We start from the raw sequence: 15,802 nt of genomic DNA on the forward strand, positions 1-15,802 counted from the left end.
GAAAAGGAGCAGATGCTGAGACTGATGGCTCAGACCCTGTTGGTTTTGGCAGCTGTGTTGACTCTGTGAATCCTGGTGAATGTTGACTTGGCTGCTCCAAACGATTCCCTATTGAGAGTCAGCTGTGCCACACTTTGATGCTTTGGAGGGAAATTACTCTAGTTAAGCTTTATTATACACGCAGACATCCTGGGGGATTGAAAGGAATTAAGAACACTTTAAAGTAATTACTCTAGTTGTACAATTGAAACCTAGCTGCATTTCCGAACGCAGGGTCGCGTTGGAGAGTCCTCGAAATAAACACCCCACTGACATTTTTTCTCTCTAATCAAGTGTCTGAAGTTCAGCAAGTTGCGTGCAGTGACTCATCATTCTGGGGGCAGGGGACAACTGTGACTAATTCTATTTCGCATAGATATAATAACTGTAGGTTTTTCAACACCAGTTGGCGTCCTCACAGTTTAGCATAGCAGAATATTTGGTATGAGTTCCTTTGTACACTACCATTCAAAACCACACCACGTTTTTCTTTATTTTCATTATTTCCCACATTTTAGAATAATAGTTAAAAAGCATCAAAACTATGACATAACACAAACTAATGCAGCGACCAAAAGAGTATTAACCAAATCAAAACTATTTATATTTTATAATTCGTTGAAGTAGCCGCCCTTTGCGTTGATGGAAAGGCAAAGGCTTTGGAAGGAAATTCATACATAGGCATCAATTTCCCTATTTCTATATTTGTCTAAGAAACCAATTCCAAGCAGTTAAGCATTAGCCCTAAGATCAAACTGGCTTTAAGAGAATTAAATCACATTGCATCAGGTGTGTCAAAACTTTTGACTGCTAGTGTCTGCATGCATGTCTTCCTGACTGTTGCTGTGGCGCCAGTCCCTCCAGGCAGCCCAATCATCGAGAGCCGTGAGGATGTGGTCAGCGAGGGGAACGAGACGGAGCTCACCTGCACAGCCATGGGCAGCAAGCCGGCTGCCTCCATCAGATGGATGAAAGGAGAGGAGGAACTGACAGGTCAGTAGAATAACAGCCTCCGCCAGTTTGCTTCACACGCTCCAGGCCTGTCCACTTCCCTCCAAGTCCAGGTCTCTAGAGGGGCTTCTTCTGTGAGCAAAAGTGTACTTCTCTCCCCAAAACATGAATGTGTGTTGTACTTATTATGTTGATTGACATGTATAGGAGACACCATGGGCGGTAATCATGTCCAGCATATACTGCGGAAAGATCGCTGTGTTTTCTTTGCGTAAGATCCCCTGGACATAAGGCTGGGCTGCTTGCTCAGCCTGTTAATGATCATACCATGCATTCACGACTGCACACAATATCAAGTATCGCCTTCCCCACCCCCACACTTTTGCAAGGTCTCCCCTGCTGCCGAGACCGACCCTCTGCTTACTGTACATATACATATACATGTGCCTTGGCATGTGACACATACTGTAAAACTTTGAGCTGCTGTTATTTTTGTGGGACTTTTATTTTGAAAAGAAAATGCACTTCAGCGACCCTGTAACCTGGGTGGTTGTAAAAAAAGGAAAAAGGAAAAAAAGGAAACATAAAATACAAGAATATGTATTTATTCATTTAATTAGTTGGTTAGTCAGCTAGTTAGTTCATTCGTTATTTAGTTAGTTAATAGTTAGTTATTATTATTTAATTTTGTATTTATGTATTTATTTTGCACTTCAGTGAACCTGTAACCTGGGTGGCATGGCAAAAGAAAGCCTAAGGCTTGGTAAGATATTTGTCTTAAAAGCATGGCCGTACATTAATTTTCATTTCACAGATGAGATGCCTGTTTTAAAGTTGCTTAAATATTTACTATGAATATTTTTGTTTCATTTTACCTCTACTGGGGATGGGACTATATGGTTTTAAGACTTGAATTACTCTCAACCCTGTAATCTCATTTATTTACCTTACATGGTAAACATGGTTATGAACTCTGCTGGGGACAGGGGTAGCCAATATACTGTAATCTTGGGTGGTGCAAAAAATCCATTATTACCTCTCAGTTATGATTAGGGGTGATCAATTATTCATTATCTACTTATTGTACGGCAAGAAGGATATTCATTTTGGTCATATCATATTTACACAGTGTGGATATCTCTGGGCTTGTTGTCAAATTATTAGAATGGTGAGGATTCATTTGGCTTGTTGAGAGATGAAATATTTAGACAAGAGCGAATCTGAAGCTTAAATGCCATCTGTGCCTCCAGTGTTCCCTACAGGAGTCGAAGTCAAATTCTGTTTATGAGATGTTTGAGTCTTGTGTAGGGGAGGCAGAGACAACAGGATGGTTAGATCAGCGAGATGCGCCTGATGTGCAGAGCTGGTCTAATCCATAGTGGCAGTAGACACATAGAGAGCCAGAGAGTCACGTCCTCACGTACCCCAGGACTAACAAATCACTTCTCATTACACATGTGCTAAGCTATTTATTAGCTCTCGCACGTATTGAGATTAAAAGGCACAAATCTGTTTTATAGAACCACTGTGATCATGTATTTATCTTCTGTCTGTGCGTGGGCAAGCTAACGACTGTATAGTGGCAGCAGCAAAGAAGTCTGTGGGCTAATATAAACACACACTTTCAAATTGTCCCAATTGGTTGTGCAACCATTTATCACGCTGGCAGGTTCAGGACTGGGAAAGACTCCCCGCAAGTTGGCTACGGTCCTTTTTAGCATAAGTGACAAATGTAATATTATTTAAATGTAGTTGAGTCCAGCTCTTCTCCTGGGACATTATAGAATTGAAATGTTTACCCCTCGTTTGGTAAGTTAATGTATTTAGATAAACAGAGGAGAAAAACATTAGAAGGAACTTATTTGGATCCACCAAGAGAATTAACTTTTTGTTCTCTCGCCTTTCGGGGCGTCTATGATTTCTGCAAGCTACTGCTATTTCCCCTAAATGCCCAGTTGCCACAATTTGAAAGCTTTTCTGAGGGCTGAATTTGAAATGGTGGCTTTGAAAGGTTGAGTAGAGTTGGCAAATCTGTACTACATACAGTATAACAGTGTTTTTCTTTTACATTAATAATACTATTAATTAACTGTTTTCAGTTCAATCGAATCTGAATATTGAAAAACTAATTTTCGTTGTTGAGTTAAAAAATAATAATTTAATTTCATTCAATCACATTCGATCGCATTCAATTTATCTGTTGGCACACATCTCCATGCAAATGTACTGTTGAGTGAGTTGAGCATATAATGAGTGTAAAAGAGATGAAATGTATTCAACTTTGATGGCAGTAATATTAATACTATAGCACTGTTATATCACCGTGATCAGGAGCTGCTGTGCATGATGCTAGCAGACTGTAGAGAGAGAGTCACCCTGAGAGGAGGCTACGCTTGATTGCGGCCGGTTTGATCAGTGGTTGATGCTCACAAGGACCTTTGATTTGACGTCTCTGCTGCAACACTCTGCATTCAGATTTGCCTCCTTCCACCATCTGATCCGCAGTTGTTTTCCTCATTTAGCTTTTGATAACCTGATAAGTGACAAGCATTCATTGGCCTGTACAATAAATGTGGGTCTATGTGACTCAGAACATAATTCAGAACTAACTTTCCCACCTCCATATTTTCAAATCTAAAATGAAATCATTACCATTACCAATAGCTAAGCAGCAACTGATAAGGGAAATCTAACGTGTGTGTGTGTGGGCCTGTGAGAGAGCGTTACCGACCGATGGTAACGCTCTCTCACATGCGCGCACACGCACATGCACTCCAGTTTACTGTAACTACAGATATTTGGGATTAACTAATGTTTATACTGTATCAGTAATAGCCTACTTGCAATGCATTTTGGAGATATAGGATCAAACAATAGTCATGTGCAGACTACAGTTACAGTAACATATTATAGGCTATGCAAACTGAAATCTACAAATACAATAAACATTTAAGATTACGGTCAGTTTGTATATTTATTTGTTCTACATAATGCCAGACTGGTCATTTTTGGTCTTGCTCTTTTGAAATGTTAATAAATTGATTACCTTGGACTGTTTGTCTGTTGATGTCACAATCGTTTGTCTGATTGATTCCACAATGATAGATAGATAGATAGATAGATAGATAGATAGATAGATAGATAGATAGATAGATACATAGATACATAGATACATACTGTAGATACATACCGTAGATAGATAGATACTGTAGATAGATAGGTAGGTAGGTAGGTAGATTAGAATAATTTCTGTTTCTAATTGAGAGCATGCTGCCTCTTTCACTTTGATAAAGTTCTTGTCACATTTTCTATTACTGTTATTACTATTACCCGCTGTTGCTGTTATTATTGTTACTTACTTATCATCCCTCAATAATCAATATGCTTTCCAAACAGCCTGCTTTTCACAGCAGCTGGCACAGCAGTCAAATGTAACGCCCTCGAGCGCTATGACCACTTGCCAGGGATTTGAGTTTTCTGCGGGCTGGTCTTGGGCGGGTGGGTGTGTGTTACGTTAGGTTAATAAGCATCAAGAGGCCACGCGTGTGTGTAGTGGTGATCATGGACTGTGGAACATCAATGTTCTGGCCCGGCTGAGTCCGGCCCGGCTCCCCTGTGACGCGGCTGAAATGGAAGGCGCGCTGCAGGTCAGAGAGGGGCTGTAATTATTTCCTCACTTCATTAAGTGCGAGTAAACCATCACACTCAGCACTGCGGCTAATGCCGTGCCCCCGTGGCATCGTAATACTCTCTAAATGAATGCCCCCTCTGACAGCTAGGGGGCCTAGTGGGCAGAAGATTACTGCAGGGTGAGGCCCAACAACCCTCAAGCTGCAGACGCATTCATTATCAAGCTTATATAAACAATCCAGCCCCTTCTTGCCGCTCTCGTCCAAATTGAAGGCCTGAGGCTCGTTTCAAATCCTCTTACATCTGCTTCCGGCATCATTGAATCCTAAATTAAATGCAAAAGAAATTGGAAAAGAAGCTCCACTTTGACGAGTTGTGGTGTTTTCTTATCAACTGTGTGAGCATCATTTGCGGGATTTGAGATTTTTTTTTGTGCCGTGTGGCGGTTTGACTTTTGTTTGTGTTTCTGATTGTTTTCTAGGTGAGACAACAGCGGAGGAGACCTATGACAGGATGTTCACTGTCACCAGCCGGGTAAGATTTGCTGTCACCAAAGAGGACGATGGAGTGCCAGTGGACTGCATCATTGACCACCCAGCTGTAAAGGAGCTCCAGGCACAAAGACACTTGGAAGTGCTATGTGAGTGACCCTGGAAGTGTCGTTTTTCTTGCCTAGAACTAGACTAAGTAGACTCTCAGTGTATCTCTGATCACTGGCTCCTAGATGTGCAGGATGTTTTGCACTGCCTAAGATTGTTAGCCATGGATTGTGAAGTCTTGGCGCTCTAAACTTATATAGACTCACAGCACCACTGCCCTTGGCATGCAGTCGCCACAAGGGAAAAGTAACTTTTGCTCAGGTGTCAAATGATATTTGGTGTTGCTTAAATGCTGCATTGATTGAAGAAGTAGTACAGGCTGCCTTACACTGTGTTAAACATCAAAGAAAGGTTAAGGTACCCTTTTGTAGTCTGTGTAGAATATTAATTTTTTTTCAGGTAGAGAACTGTTTTGTCTGACCTTTCAAGGAAAAAAGAGCTGGGGGAAGCTTGACTGGACCCGCTTGACATTTTGGTAATGTTTGGCTAGCACTGATAAGAGGAAAGAACTCATTTTACTGTGGGACAGGTAGACTGACTGGATGTCTACTGGGCACATAGGATAATCATGTTCTTCTCCTGTACGCTGTGTTACTTTACACTTCATTTGTAAGCCTATTTCTCTCAACACTTGACTTAGTGCCGTAATAATTAGATTTTGCTTTGGCTATAGGTATACTAGAGAAAAGGCTGTGTTGTTCAACCTTGTACTATTGGGCTAATGTAAAAAACTCGTGCCTTTATTTTCAGATAAACCAGAAGTGAAGATCGTGGTGACATACCCCGAAGGTTTAACTAGAGAGGGCGACAATCTAGATTTGACATGTATCGCAGAAGGAAAACCACAGTGAGTATTCACGTAGGCAGACATACAGCGTTTTACCCTGAATCATGCTTATGCTATAACCTCAAAGCACCCAGATCGCTGAGGACATGTCACTTTCCCACGTCCTATGTCCCTTTTCTGCCCGTCTGAGCACTCCCTTAACCTTTCCATCTCATTGTAGCATTTAAATGTTAGCCGTTATCTGTGTGCTGTGTAGAAAATACGTCATTAGACAGGGCCCGCCAATGGCCGCCCTCAGATGATCTCAGTTTTGACCTTTATTTCAGATTTCTGCGACGATAGACAGCGTGTGAATGATGCGTGTGCTATTTGTGCTGTCCAGTCCCCATCAGATCAGCTGGCTGAGAGTGGAGGAGGACGTGCCGCCTCACGCCGTGGTCACCGGCTCTGATCTCTACATCGAGAACCTCAATAAGTCTTACAATGGCACCTACCGCTGCGTGGCTTCCAATTCGGTGGGAGAGGCCTACGACGACTACATCCTCTATGTATATGGTAGGTATTATGCGTCATCACAATGGATGTTCAGCTGCCACCCATTGCTCTTTTACACCAGGACACGATCTGTCTTGCTAAGATAGAAAGCTTTATAGATGTGGCTGCCTGCAGTAGTTGTGGCATTCAGGGGATTGTATTGGATTGATAAGGATTTAGCGTGGCATTTGTGCAACATTGCAAACTTACATGGCTATAAGCCACAATTGAAAGGCACTGCGAGCTTAAAAATGACAGAACTTGGCTGCAGCTGATAAATCCACGTAGCCTTGAATTTGTGTTCAAGATTCCCACTGCCACTGTGCTATTAATGCATGATGATTAGTAGAACATAATGGGTAAAGTGACGGTGGTGTCACCTGTTTCAAAGCTCAGGGAGTGTGATTTCTGGGTGGCGTTCCATTTATATTTTTGGAGGTTAGGTTGGTACAACTGCAGGAAAAGTCATCCCATGTTTGCCTTTTATGGTGCTACAGCACATCGTGTAGCCCGGAACTGTGGCTGGCGCTGCTACCAAGAACAGGATTATACAGACGTGCCCCCTCACATGCTCTGTCTGAAATTCATGTAAATATGTGGCAGAGTTATTTAAAGAAAAATCAACATAAGGGGAAACATTGGTAGAAATGAAATTCGCTGTTGAGACTATAAGGTGAAATATGACTTGATATGTCTTCATACTGTAGAAGATGGATTTTGGTCCCATTGACTTATTGAGCTGGGTGGAGTGTCAAGTTGTTTTGTAGTGAACCAGTAGGGGGCAATAGACGGTCCATCTCCCAAGACTTCAGATGCCAAGGCCGGTTTTGCCCACTTGGTTTGAATTTCTCTTGACTGCAGCACCTGCTTCCAATGAGCAGATTCTGCTTGGCTTTTTAACTTAACATGACTGTCAGTCGTGGCACGCTGCCAACATTTTGGTGTCTCCTGTGTTTGTTGTAACAGAAGATGTTTAATGAGGCAATGCAGTAGATGACACACTGTGTAAAGCTGACGAAGCTACATCGCACTTAGAGACCCGCAAGTGGCAACAGCAGATAGGCCTAACTGTGAAGTTTTGGAAAAGTTGTTACTGGACTTCCTTACCTAGAAACCGTGGAACGTCATGTCACGTCAGTAAACTGGGCCATATGACTTCAAATAAATATCACCATTAATTAACTATTATTTATTTTACCGCTGCGCGGGCTCGCTATGGCCTCGCCCGCCCTGCAGCTTGCCGAGCTGGCCCTGCAGCTCGCATACGCAGCTCGCAGCTCAGCTGCTGCGTGGCCTCGCCTGCACTATTGTTGCGGGTGTGTGTGTGTGCCCCTTAAGTTTACATCAGTGCCTATGACATCATTAGTGATGTCATAAGAAGATTTTGCTCTTACTCACTTACATCACTGATGACATCATCAGTCTTAGGCTTCATTCACACAGACAACCTACGCCTTGCCTTGCCTCAACCCACGCCTACGCCGAGCTGGGCGTGAACCTGTTACACGCTTTTGCGATCACACCGCACGCCTTTTGCACGCCGAACCTGGAGCCGAGTCACAAGCGCCTCTCCTCTCTCCCGACTGTATTTTTTCACGTGTTGTCCAGAATTGTCATGGGTAGCCTCTAGGTAAAATAAATCGGATATATTTAATGTTCTATTGATGCTGGATATGTATAACCAGGTCTGACTATAGTCGGACATTTTAGAGAGGTGATCTTGCAAGAATATGTGCTGGCAGCCTGGCACACAACAACATTGCTTCTTCGGTCGCTATTCTCTCTCATGAAGATTTGTTTGCCGACGGGGAGAAAGCCCCACGTGATAGCCACCCGTCAATCTCTCTGTCTCTGCTCAACATGTTGTAGTAACTGAATTTTATTTTGAAATTCAGTTGATTTTGCCATTTCCGACGGATATTGTGCGTTTTTCTTTCATGGCTTGACAGAAGAAGCCTGCCTGCACGCGCCTTGTCGGCTTCAAAATAGAACTCACGCCTATTCGATAAAATCGGCAAGGCATAGGCAAGGCGTGGGTACACGCAGGGTTCACGCTCAGGCGGCCGGTGTACACAGCCTCGTTGACTAAAACGGACGCCTATTAAAAAGCGTGGGTAAAGGCAAGGCAAGGCAAGGCAAGGCATCGTCGGTGTGAACCCAGCCTTATGACATCACTGATGACATCACAATGATGTCACTCACAATGCCTATGACATCATCAGTGGGACAAAAATTGAAAAAGAGAACAGAGATTTTACTTGTCACTTTTATATAAGAAGAAAATGAAAAATGAAGATGTGCTCCTTTTTTTAAACTGCCCTCAAAGTTCTCTGACAAGGTCTGTACTGTATGTCGGTGTTTTTGCTCGTGTCATCCTCCAGCTCCGCTTTGAGTGAACGCCTGAACGCGGACTAACGTTAGTTGGACGGGGCAGAGACATGTGACTGAACATGACGTAGTATCTTTTTAATGGGACAGTTCATGAACGCATGCATTGGGGAAAGTATTAACCGAATTGACATTAATTCATTTAATTAATTAATTAATTGAAATGAGCAAGATTAAGTCTGTTAGACATTCTAAATGTGGGTTTCGATATATTTTGGGTTAATTTCCCAACCCTACAGTAAACTGCGTACTCCGTAGACCTACATTTCTTCTTCCTATTGGTTGTTGTTAGAAATGGTGGGGGGGGGGGGGTATTTTCACAGCAGGTGCAACCATTTTTGGTGAGTCCCCAGAGGTTTTGTTATAGGATCTTGAAACATTGGGGGCTTAACGTTAGCTCAGCCCAGAACTTGTTAGATTTTCACCCAATAATTGCACAATTTCAGAGTGAAATGGATAAGATGTGAGACAATGTGCTCTATCAAAAGGCTCCAGTGGTAAGTACATGTGGGCTGGCTTTCATAACATTAAATCAAAATAAACTAAATTAGTGCAGTCTGATTTCTCATTCAACTTTGTTATTATTTTTATTTTCAGCAGCAGGAGTAAAACTCTAAAGAAAAATAAAGGCCTTGACGTTGATGAAGCAGTCATTATGCTAGATTATACATTATGTTGCCAATGCTTTGTTCAATTAAGAAAATTGAGCAGCCCAGTCTCATAGCTTCTATTCTTCTGCTTCTATTGTACGACAATGGCTCATTTTGATCATGTAGGTCTTTTGTTGTCTCATCTGTCTGTCGCACTCCTCATCTCCTCTGCTCTCTCCTCCTGTTCTCCTCTCCTCTCCTGTTCATACAAAGGATGCATCAGCATATATCCCAACCAAAATCTAACCAAATCTTTTCTTTTTTATGTGATGATGAGATCATAAATGTTATTTATCAATTTATTTTATACATAGACTTAACCAATTATTTGAACAAGTATCCTGGTAGCTACCTAGCTAGCTACCCATCTGAGTGAAATACATGTTTCAACCGCCAAATGAGTTGCAGAGATGCATGCTTCATATGTATACAGTATGCTTCAGGGGAAGCTAATTATGGCTTGAAGATTTATCAATTGTATTCTACAAAGGCAAAGTAAGCTCATCTCACTTTCTTTCTATGCTTAGCTCAGATAGACCAGTGGTTCTCAAACTGTGTGCCGTCACCTACTGGTGTGCCTTGGAACTAGTCTTCTTATTTATGATGATTTATATATAATCATACGTGAAGGTGTGCCTTGGAAATACTTGTTTTCATAAATGTTATGATGATTTATATATAATCATACGTGAAGGTGTGCCTTGGAAATACTTGTTTTTATAAATGGTGTGCCTTAAAAACCTTTGAGAACCACTGAGCTAGGTTAGCTAGCTAGCTACCACCACCACCTCTCTCTCTCTCTCTCTCTCTCTCTCTCTCTCTCTCTCTCTCTCTCTCTCTCTCTCTCTCTCTCTCTCTCTCTCTCTGTCTCTCGCTCCCTCTCTCGTGCTCACACACAATTTGCACGTGCCAAGTAGTGTGAAGTAGATCTACTGCTTGAATGACACAGAGAGAGAGAGAATCAATCAGAAGACTCCAAAAGGTACTTGCGTTTTTGATCAATGATATTTTCGGGGGCTTTAATGCTTGATCAGAATGACTAGATCACTCTCGCTTCTGTTCAGATGAAAGTTATGTATTTCACACCAAAGTCCAATGTCACTACAATTAATTATTAGGGGTCCAAGCACGAAGTGCGTGGATCCCTATTGTATCTGTTCCGATTTTTTTTTTTTTCTTCTTCTCCGGTAAAACTGTATGTACAGCAGAAACTGTAAGGCTCAGCGTAGCCAGACTGGGCACATAGATTGTAAATGTGCCTCACTACTCAGAAACAAAAAATTACCCATATCGGCCAGATGGTGGCGCTATAACAGACCATTTCGCGTTATGGTCCATATCTTCTGAACCGTGAGGCGTAGAATCAAAATTCCACTTCGGCTGTATTCCCTGGATCAATACGCATCTATCCATATAGGCCACGCCCATTTGCGTGTGCCTAGATTTTCCGCCATTTTGAATTTTATCAAAAACCTACTTTTGCGAACTCCTCCTAGACCGTTTGGCCAAATCACATTTTTCACATTATTCTGGGTCATCTATGGACTACCCCGACCCAAAGTTATTAAAGGATTTTGGATACGTGAAACCGTTTTGAAATTATAAATGTTTAAACTTTTGTGTATTTACTTTTGTTCTTTTCCTGCCCTAAAAGTGTGTGGATCTCAGAAACCATACACCCCCCATCACCCAAACTTTCCACACAGGTTCACGACATCACCCACTACTCAGAGTAAAAAAATTACACCAATCCACCAGATGGTGGCGCTATAACAGCCAATTTCACGTTTGTCGGTCCATAACTTCTGAACTGCGAGCTGTAGAATCAAAATTCCACATCTACTGGTTTCCCTGGAGCATCATGTATCTAACCCACTAGGCCACGCCCATTTCTGTGTGGTAGATTTTCCGCCATTTTGAATTTGATCAAAAACCTACTTTTGCGAGCTCCTCCTAGACTGTTTGGCCAAATCACACAAAACTTTTTCTGGGTCATCTATGGACTACCCCGACCTAAGGTTAGTAAAGGATTTTGGATACGTGAAACCGTTTTGAAATGATAAATCTCGAAACTTTTAATGAAACACACGCCAACACTAAATTGCCCACAACTCATTAACCGGTCAATTACAACTACTGCTGCTACTACTGCTACCACTCCCACTACTACCAACACTACTACTACTACTATTACTACTTCTGCTACTATTACTACTACTACTACTACTACTACTGGAAGTTGGAATGTAGCATTTTGGGTGGGGTTAATGTGTTTTGGGGTTCTGCATCTGCTGTAGCATAATACATAGTTGGTTTAGATGTCACACAGTAATGCCCGATCCACAAAGACTTGACACCCACGTTTGAATAAAAACAAGTTTATGCCATAATAAGGTTATATCCGTGCCTTGTCATTGCTGTGGAAGGATGGTGTAGGGGTAAAGTAGCAGACACCAAAGCTGGAGGTCCTGGGTTCAAACCACGGCCAGGTAACTGTTTTATTTTTTGAAAATGTAGAATAAAGGTTAATCTGGATATAATTATGTATAACGCTGCTGAATACACACTGTGTACATAGCAGAATAACTGAATATGCCTATTTATGGTAACGTCATATTTCGACGTCCTCTTGACAATTCCTGTGTAGATGTCTAAATGATCCCCAAATCGGCTGTGATTTGGCCTAGTCCTGGACGTCACTGAAAGATGATATCAGAACATCATCATGATGTAATTGTGTTTGCTGGGAGCCTTCTTTCAGATATATGAAAGGAAAAACATTCCAATACATTATTGTGTCTTCAGATGTGAAAGGTCCAAAAAGAGAATTAAATCTGAATTATCCTTGTCACTCATGTGTCCAGCTCAGTGGCCTTGTGGTCTGAATGTCCGCCCTGAGACTGGGAGGTTGTGAGTTCGATCCCCGGCCGAGTCATAGCAAAGACTATAAAAATGAGACCCATTTGCCTCCCTGCTTAGCACTCAGCATCAAAGGGTTGGAATTGGGGGGTTAGATCACCATATGATTCCCGAGCGTGGCGCACGCTACCGCTCCCCCAGGGGATGGGTCAAATGCGGAGAACAAATTTCACACATTGTGTGACAATCAGTGGGACTTTACCTTTACTTTACTTCCATTGTAACAGCACAACCCACACCAATTAGTTCAAACACCTCCATTCAGGGCAGACTTTTAATGTAAAGTGGTGGATTATGTGTGTAATACAGACATGTCCTTAATGGTAAATGGACTGCATGACAAGCTGCAATGCAGGGTGCTGGCTATAGTCATCAAAAGCAATTTCAGGGATAAACCCCATCAACCTTCTGTAGTGGACGCCACTACGCCCTATGGTTTGATGTGTGTGTGGGAAAGACACAATGACAACTGAAAATTCTGATTTTAGAACACAAAAGCTCCATCATGAGACAAGAACTAACCTCTCCTGTTGCAAAACACGTTCTTGAACACAGCCACGCAATCTCCAGCTAACATTTCCAAGATATTGAAAAAGTTCATGAAACACCGCAAAATAAGGAGGCAGCATGTGGGGTTTTAATTACTGTTACTGACTTACCTGTCTGAAGTTGAAAGTTTTTCATCCCACGTGGGGTTTGAACTTTGAGCGGCAATGGTCTTTAGTTAGCATAAGTCACGTGCTTTACCAAGTGAGCTATCCAGACTGTTGTATTTAACTTTGTAGACCATGTTATATGTATCTGCAGAGCCAGAAAAGTACTTGTCGTATTGACAGTATGTTCTACCCAAATACCACTTTCTGTCCAGATACTTAAAGGGATATTGTACACAAAAACTGCTTTCTATCCAAGTATTACTTCAAGTTTCAAGACATCACCCACTACTCAGAGGAAAAAATTACACCAATCTACCAGATGGTGGCGCTATAACAGCCAACCACCACTACTACTGCTGCTGCTGCTACTACTACTACTACTATTGGCTACTAGTGGCGGCTGTGGCTCAGGAGGTAGAATGGGTTGTCCACTAATTAGAAGGTTGGTGGTTCGTTCCCCGGCTCCTCCAGTCCGCACGTCGAAGTGTCCTTGGGCAAGACACTGAACCCCAAATTGCTCCCGATGGCTGTGCCAGCACCCTGCGTGGCAGCTGGCCGCCTTCGGTGTGTGAATGGGTGAATGTAGGCACATTGTAAAGCGCTTTGGATAAAAGCGCTATATAAATGCAGTCCATTTACCATTTACCATTTACTATTCTTAGTACTTCTGCTGCTACTACTGCTACCACTCCCACTACTACCAACACTATTACTACTACTGCTACTACTACTACTACTAGTACTGCTTGGAAACCGTCAGGTCACCGGATCTCAACCAAACTTTGTTTACTTGTGCATATACCAAGTCTGAATAAATGTGCACTATCTGACATATACCCCCCAAGTCACCGGAAGCTTGGACCCCGCATCGCCGCTTGCGGCTATATTTATTATTATTATTATTAATTATTATTATTATTATTTTGATCCGGGGCTATTCAGGCTATGGGAAAGTTTGGTATTCACTCCAAAGTTTTGATATTTTCCTTTCTGTGCACTGAGAACACTTCCTGCCAGTGACCCAGACACCCCACACCAGAATTTAATTTAGGCAAATCTATGGGATCTCAATTAGTAGGGATGGAATGACCCGGTCTGCAGCTCCAATTTGTGCTTTAGATCGATAAAAAGGAGTGAATTTTTAGATAAAGTTTTGCTTGACTTTTTTCAAACCTGATGAGTAAAATATTCATATTACACAACATTTTGTATAAACCAAGAAGTATGAATTCAGTATAGAGTATGATGGATCATTATGCATCTCAGTTTTACATTTATGAGAGTACCAGAGGGGTGTGTTTTTTCTGCCTATCTCCACCCCTCTGTGCGTATCTGTGAGGATTTCCACAACACATCTTTGCCAAATTGATTTGGCTAGGAAATAGTGGATTTATGGTAATCCTGTACTGATATTATGGTCCAATGCTCAAAATACTCAACAGTGAAGCTCCAATCCAGATTTCAATTGGACATATGAATTTTACTCAGACATTTTTACAGACTTTGATTAGTAGGCTATATGCTTCTGGCAACCCACGCAAGAAGTTGATTTTGTAGTGGGGTTTTTTATAGTTTCAGGCAATGTGTCTGTCTATTTATTTATTTATTCCAAAAATGGCCACACTAGCATGTCATTACATCACATGCATTGCACATAGACTGTTAGATTTGCACTCTAAAAACAACTCAAGTGAAAATCTAATAGAGCCTAAAGCAGCTGAATCAGATGAACCAGAACCATATAGGAGGAGCAGCAGCGAGAGGGTGAGTGTTATGCTAATGGGAAAGTTGTTGAAAATGGATTTTGCGACCACAACACTGCAGCTTAATTGGTGATATTCCTTTTGATTATTCAGTTTAGTTGTTTAGGTTCACAGACAGCCGTGAACTGTGTGTCACAAAACCAGCAATACGTCCGGTTCTTTGTCTAGTTGATAAGCAAATGTTTTTAATAATTGTTGGAAATGGCTTGGTAATGTTTTTACATTAGGCACTAATTTGTCAGTTGTATGGCAGGCAGTGAATATGATTTTAAGGATGTATGTGCAGGCTTCTGAGTGGGTTTGGGACAAGGTATAAAAACAACTCTGTGCGGGCCAGCAGAGGTGGTGAAGAAATCACTGCCAAACTCGAACACACTAAATCCAGTTTTACTTCTGTGTTTACAAGCACTACAACCTGAAACTAACTCAAAATACAACTCGCCTTTAGCATCTTCAGCTATCAGTCCTTGTGTCAAAGTTTAGTCAATTTAAGAGTGAATTAGGAAAGTTGTGCAGTGTTGCTGCCTGTAATCGATAATCAAAAATCATGTTGTTCTTATCAACCACTGATTTAAAGAATCTCGTCTCGTTCAAAATTCGGCAACTAGGATTGTAACTGGTGCAATGAAGACACCATAGTTTATGCCCCATTTTAACATGATGTTACTGATGATGTTTACACATACAGGCAATGGTTTAAACACATGCAGTACCTCATCAGTAACAGCTTACCACATCCATGCAGGCTGATTCAACCTTTGTCAGCTATCTGTTCACAGCATGTAAAAAAAAAAGGCATTTCTGTGACCTGTGAAAACACCCATCCCACACACACACACACACACACACACACACACACACACACACACACACACACACACACACA

At 41.8% G+C, this 15,802-nt stretch overlaps 1 protein-coding gene across 1 annotated transcript in view; it reads left to right on the plus strand.

Annotated features, from left to right (window-relative positions):
• Positions 1 to 15,802, plus strand: part of cadm1b (cell adhesion molecule 1b) — a gene marked incomplete at both ends in the record, with an annotated part of 151,852 nt that overhangs the window by 115,613 nt on the left and 20,437 nt on the right. The window contains 4 exons of the mRNA XM_083637275.1: positions 895 to 1,032; positions 5,102 to 5,260; positions 5,970 to 6,066; positions 6,389 to 6,561. Of these exons, the coding sequence (XP_083493401.1) occupies positions 895 to 1,032; positions 5,102 to 5,260; positions 5,970 to 6,066; positions 6,389 to 6,561 (567 nt within the window). The remainder of the gene's footprint in view (positions 1 to 894; positions 1,033 to 5,101; positions 5,261 to 5,969; positions 6,067 to 6,388; positions 6,562 to 15,802) is intronic.

This window comes from Poromitra crassiceps (genome assembly GCF_964638095.1).
Source record: "Poromitra crassiceps genome assembly, chromosome: 5".
Classification (NCBI taxonomy): Eukaryota; Metazoa; Chordata; class Actinopteri; order Beryciformes; family Melamphaidae; genus Poromitra; species Poromitra crassiceps.